At 39.5% G+C, this 5,544-nt stretch overlaps 1 protein-coding gene across 8 annotated transcripts in view; it reads right to left on the reverse strand.

Annotated features, from left to right (window-relative positions):
* Nucleotides 1-5,544, reverse strand: part of LOC101859550 (limbic system-associated membrane protein) — an 84,795-nt gene that overhangs the window by 858 nt on the left and 78,393 nt on the right. For all 8 annotated transcript variants that reach the window (XM_005092316.3, XM_005092318.3, XM_005092315.3 and 5 more), the window contains 4 exons: nt 4,833-4,983; nt 3,251-3,390; nt 2,233-2,469; nt 1-1,647 (listed from right to left, as the gene is read on the reverse strand). The exon at nt 1-1,647 is cut by the window's left edge and continues 858 nt beyond it. In XM_005092316.3, the coding sequence (XP_005092373.1) occupies nt 1,526-1,647; nt 2,233-2,469; nt 3,251-3,390; nt 4,833-4,983 (650 nt within the window). In that variant the 3' untranslated portion in view covers nt 1-1,525. The remainder of the gene's footprint in view (nt 1,648-2,232; nt 2,470-3,250; nt 3,391-4,832; nt 4,984-5,544) is intronic.

Consider the following 5,544-nt stretch of genomic DNA (forward strand, 5'->3'; position numbering starts at 1 on the left):
CCCTCTCTTTCCCAAGAAAAGAGACGGCTGAAACAGCTTTTCGAATCTCAGTCTCGCCATATTTTTCCTCAGAGACAAGAGCTTAACATAATGATGGTAGCTGATAGGTACTCTGGTGTGATCAACTCCCACATCTTTTAAAGCGTCAATGTTGGGCTACTCTGTTTCCTGCCGAAAAGTAACTGTTGTTGTTCCGTATCGATTCGCTCTAACGTCTCTGGTAAGTCAGAATATATATAGATGGGGAGAAAAGGTAAAAGCTTAGAGTATGTTGGGTGCCACTTGTTAGTTTAGGTCTATAGGCCCAAAACCTCCACCAAGAGAAGCACTCCCGCACAGATAATGCCCCGACACCCGAGATGAAAAAGTATGTGCATGTACATAGCATGCATTTTTCACCTTTATATTTACACAATCCAACATTTCGCAGAACCTTTTCATTCGTAGGAGCCCGAACCAGCTGACGAGTGTAAACCTTAAACTTGTCCCAGTTTTTGCTCAAAATTCAAATTCCTTCCTGGGCCACTTTTTAAAATCAATTTAAGCAGTAGAAGCAAAACCCAGAATGCATTACTTTTTACACTTCTGATAACTTTAACGATTTTTTAGTGTTGAAACATTGTCATACCTTCTACTTCCCATTCTTAAAACAGGGTTCTATATTCAAAACTCATTCACGATTTTAAGATAGATCTAACCACTTTGACCAACAAATCTGTTTTCACCTCGTTATTTGGGAGTATGTAGATTTAGGAAATTCACTAACGATTTTTTTTAATTCTGCATTTTATACATTATACCCTAATGGGTCAGGTTTGTAGTTTGTTGGGTTTGTTTTGCTTTTTTAAGTTGTTTTTTTTTCAAATCTCGGAGAGTATTTCTAAGATCTGGAATGAGATGAAGGTTGTGACAGATTTCACAGATTACCATGCTGATCTGCCTGGAACGAATCTTGTCAACAGAATGTATCGAGCAAGTTTGCATTCCAATACAAACTTGGATCCCCCAAAAAGAACTTTAAAAAAGCGAATACATCCATTTATCAATTACTCAATATTATGTATTTTCTAATTATGCAATAAAACATTCTACTGGTCACATGTTCAGATACGAATGCCTTACATCTGCTATAGAGCCTAAAACATAGTATACAACGATTACTTGGTGTGCCAGACAGTGTTGTTCTAATTCAAACGACCGAGTTTTGACAAAGGCCCTCTTGCAGTATTTAAAATTACCGAAGCACACCATTTTGTAAGCAGAGTAGAAGTCAACAAGCACAGATTGTTTGGGTTTTTTTCGATCCCAGCCTCACGTAGATATTACCCATAAACGTTTACAAACGTATAATAATGTGGAAACCATTACTTCCCATTCTCGCATTTCTACTAAAAAATGCAGCTTTGTCTTGGTGAGCATTTAAGTCCACTACAACTAAGCCAGTATTGTGGGACTTTGTATATTATGTTCTGAGAACGTTGTGGCCTCGTTGGTTTCTGTGCAGCCTATAGTCCCAAGTGGCAGGTCATAACATGACTGAGAGCAACACGGCCAGTAAGATGCTTGCGAGAGTCTGGGAGGTAAAGGAGACACTTCCGGGCCGAGTTGATGCATTTTCCTTCTTCTTTGTTGCTAAAATCCTTTTATCTGAGGAAAAAAAGTAAAACCATAACATAATCCATTATCAGAAAAGCTAGCAATACTCCGCAAACCTACACATAATCCTAAACACACGGATAAAGAGCAAGTCTATTTTGAGCTTTTGAGCCCAGGTTGAGGTTCACACCCTGCACAACACAATGAAGAGGTCCCAGGAACAACAAAGGCTCTAACAATCAACACAGGTGTAAAAAAGACACTAAGATCAATAAAGTGCCCATAACGGAAGTGACCTCTTTGACTTATTTAGGGAGTGTTATAGATGGCAGGGGAGGAGCAGTCTCTGATGTCGAGACCAGGATTGGAAAGGCAAGGGGTAAATCGATTCCTCTTTTTTTTTAAAAGCAGGTTATTCTTTTTTTTTTAAACATGTAACATTAAACAACCATGTATGCAACTCCAATTTAAGTAACTTTTAAAAAACTAAAAGGGTGAGCTATTCTGACTTTCGAACTTTCTCTGCAATTGCTTTCAGAGGACAGGGTTTTAATCAATAAAATAAAGCAAGAGAACGTGACATTATAGTGTTCCAAATTCCCTAAAATTCCTTTGATACAAGTAACAAAGCCTTACTGGTATCGTCCCTGCCCCTGTAGGATGGTTCGTACACAGGTCTCCGAGTGGGTTGTCTGTCGTGGGTGTTCTCCATAGGCAAGCCCTCGAGACTTTGGCCAGAGGCGAGGGTGGCGGAGGGTCGGGCCACTGGCGGTCTGCGAGAGACGATCAGCTTCTGGTGTGACGTAGCGGGGATGTACAGGTTCTGGGTGGACGTGCTAGGCTTTTTGGTGGTTACTGTTGCCCGAACGTGCTCTTTGTGGTCAGAAGAAAGAGAGTTACGTGGAAGCTGATTATAATTAATATTAATGATAGGTACATGAGGTTTTGACACTTTTTTGGTAGTGGTCGTAAAAGAAGTGGTGGTGTTGGCAATATCGGTATGTGTGTGGTTGTGGTGTTTGTTGATATTGGCATTTCTGCTGAAGGCGTTTATAGAGGTGGTGGTGTCGATTGTGATAGTGTTGGGAGTACTGATAGTCGCCGTGATAAATGAAGGTTTTGACAGTGATTTCTTCTTTCAAGTGCGTTCAAAGGAGCTGGTTAAAAGTGAGTTGGGATTCAGGGTCATCCGGGAAACTACAATTTATAAACGAAGGTCCACTACATGAGAATTAAGAAGAAAATCTTGCAAACTCCTAAAGAATCGCTCATCTTGGAGCCAAAGCTGCTTCCTTAGAAAAAGCTCTCATCGGCTGGAAAAGTGAACACACTCTTTTAGATGCGAACAAATTCGTTTTGTGCAGCTGAAGATTACCTTCGTTCCGAAAAAGTCAGAAAGATCAAGGCATATGCTGTGACCCACTTTTAGTTTTTGTTCTTTATTTAATTTGTTTATTGGTAAGGTGTGGGGGGGTGGGGGGGGGGGAGAGGTGGCATTTGGTTTCCAGGGTTTGGGTTTGTTTTGTTTTTGGATTTTATTTTTTGTGTTTTTGTTTTGTTTTTGCTTTTAAAACAATATATCGATATCAATATAGCCTTATGAGAGAGAACAACACCGAGCTCAGTCGGCCTACAATTTAAAACCTGTACTTACCTGAGAGATACATCGTCTCTTGGTCTTCCCCCAGGGTGTTGGAAGACACACACGTGTAGGCGCCGAAGTCAGACTCTTCAATGTTGAAGACCCGAAGACTTAGGGTCAGCTGGTTCGCATCCTCGTCATACACTTCAACCCTGGAGAGGACAAAAATTATGCAATATATTTACGGAGGTTTCTTCTTTTTTTTTAAAGCGTATTCAGTCCAACTTTTCAAAGACGACCACCTATTGTTGAGGAAAAAAGTGGACACTTTTGCCAGGTGGTCCTCTTGGACAGTGGCTTATTATATAGGGAAAAAAATACAAGAGGTGGGGGAGGAGTGCAAAGTGATCATTGATACCGGTGATTATGATTATCCACATTACTCCCATGTTAGAAACGTTGCATTGGCTTCCCGTGTCAGCTACAATGTCATATAAAATTGCAATATTATGTCATAAATGTGTCAATAACAAAGCTCCCTCATATCTTAGTGATCTCATCCAGATTTATGTTCCATCTAGATCACTAAGATCAGGCGACCAGTATCTTTTACGAGTTCCTAGAAAAGGCGGTAAAAAATTAGCCGAAAGATCGTTCGCCCACCTTGCTCCGTCAGTTTGGAACTCTCTTCCCCAACCCTTGAGACATACAACATCTGAGTCTAAGTTTAAAAAACCTTTAAAGACACATTTAATGACATCCTTTTTAAGTCAGTAGATTCATGTTCAATACAATGTTATGTAAATGTCTATGTATCCATTTATGTATTTTGTGAATTGCAGTGTATATATTATTTTATTTTCATTTCGTGACGATGTGTAATCGTGTGCGTGTGATAAGCAAGTAGATGTGTGTGTGTGTGTGTGTGTGTGTGTGTGTGTGTGTGTGTGTGTGTGTGTGTGTGTGTGAGTGTGTGTGTGTGTGTTTGGCATACATGTGTGCGTGTTATGTGTGAGTGTGTATGCGTGTGTTTGTGTGTGTGTGTATGTATATGTGTGTGTGTTTGTGTGTATATGAGTGTGTGTGTGTGTGTGAGTGTGTGTGTGTGTGTCGCGTGCATGAATATTTTTCTTACATGCATTTATGTAAAGCACCTAGAGCCGTGTTTACACGGGAGTGGGCGCTATAGAAATGATCTTCATTATTATTATTATTATTATTATTATTATTATTATTATTATTATTATTATTATTATTATCCTAGACAGGTGGTTGTCATAGTGGATTCGACTGTATTTTGCGGGTAGATGACGTGGGTATTTTTTTTTTCAAATTCTGTTAGTTTTGTTTTCCCTTTTATATTTTTCCGTAATTTAAGGCGTGATATAATCGGTGTCTGTGTACTGTTTTCTGTTGAACGGAGAAGCCATTAGTTTGATTCCCATGTGAGGAAATTTGTCAACTAGTATCTTATTTTCCACTGAACCCTGGTCGGGCTTAATAGGCAGGGTCGAAGCAGTGTGCCTTTAAAAGTGATCTAAATAACGGCGTACGTTATAGTCAGTGAGGAATAATTACATCGAGGTGCTACAAGAAGGAAACTACAAAATATCTCCCACCAAGAAGAATATATCTACCTCATATGTGTATTCACCTGTATTTAAGAGTTGATGTTGTGATTTGAACCCCGTCCTTCTGCCACAAGGTGACTGCGTGAGGAAAAGCTGTCACGGTACACTCCAAGATGGTATCCTTGCCTTTCTCCTGACGCATTTTCTTGTTAGGCAGGTAGATCTCAGGGGCGACTGAAATATCATGGAGAAAATGGAACATTCTATAAATAGAAGGATTTTGACAAGCGCTATGAAGCTGTGCCCATTTACTTGAGATAAGACATTCATAGTAACAAGGCTTCAGTCCTGTAATTGGTTGTCTTGGCTTTTGATAACATGCAAGGCCTTATGGCAGCACGAATATGAGTGTGTAAATTCACGGTTGGTTTATGATCTAAAATGAACAACAAGGTGACTTCCCTTATCTCTTTCTGTGTCTCACTGTAGCACGGTCTTTTTGCAGACATCCTATAATATATGGAATAAAGAGGCCACTAATTATTACTCAATAAACCACTACTAGGATCACTCCCCAAGACTTCTACTAAACACCAAAAGGCCCCGTTTTCTCCTCTCAAAGACCTTAGATAAAACGTGAAAACGAAGGAAGATTAAAAATAATAATATCATAAAACATAGCTGCTGCTACAACTACTACTACTACTTCTACTACTACTACTACTACTGCTACTATGTAAATTACTACTACTGCTACTACTACTATATAAACTACTACTACTACTACTACTACTA

Source organism: Aplysia californica, unplaced genomic scaffold (genome assembly GCF_000002075.1).
Source record: "Aplysia californica isolate F4 #8 unplaced genomic scaffold, AplCal3.0 scaffold00044, whole genome shotgun sequence".
NCBI classification, from domain to species: domain Eukaryota; kingdom Metazoa; phylum Mollusca; class Gastropoda; order Aplysiida; family Aplysiidae; genus Aplysia; species Aplysia californica.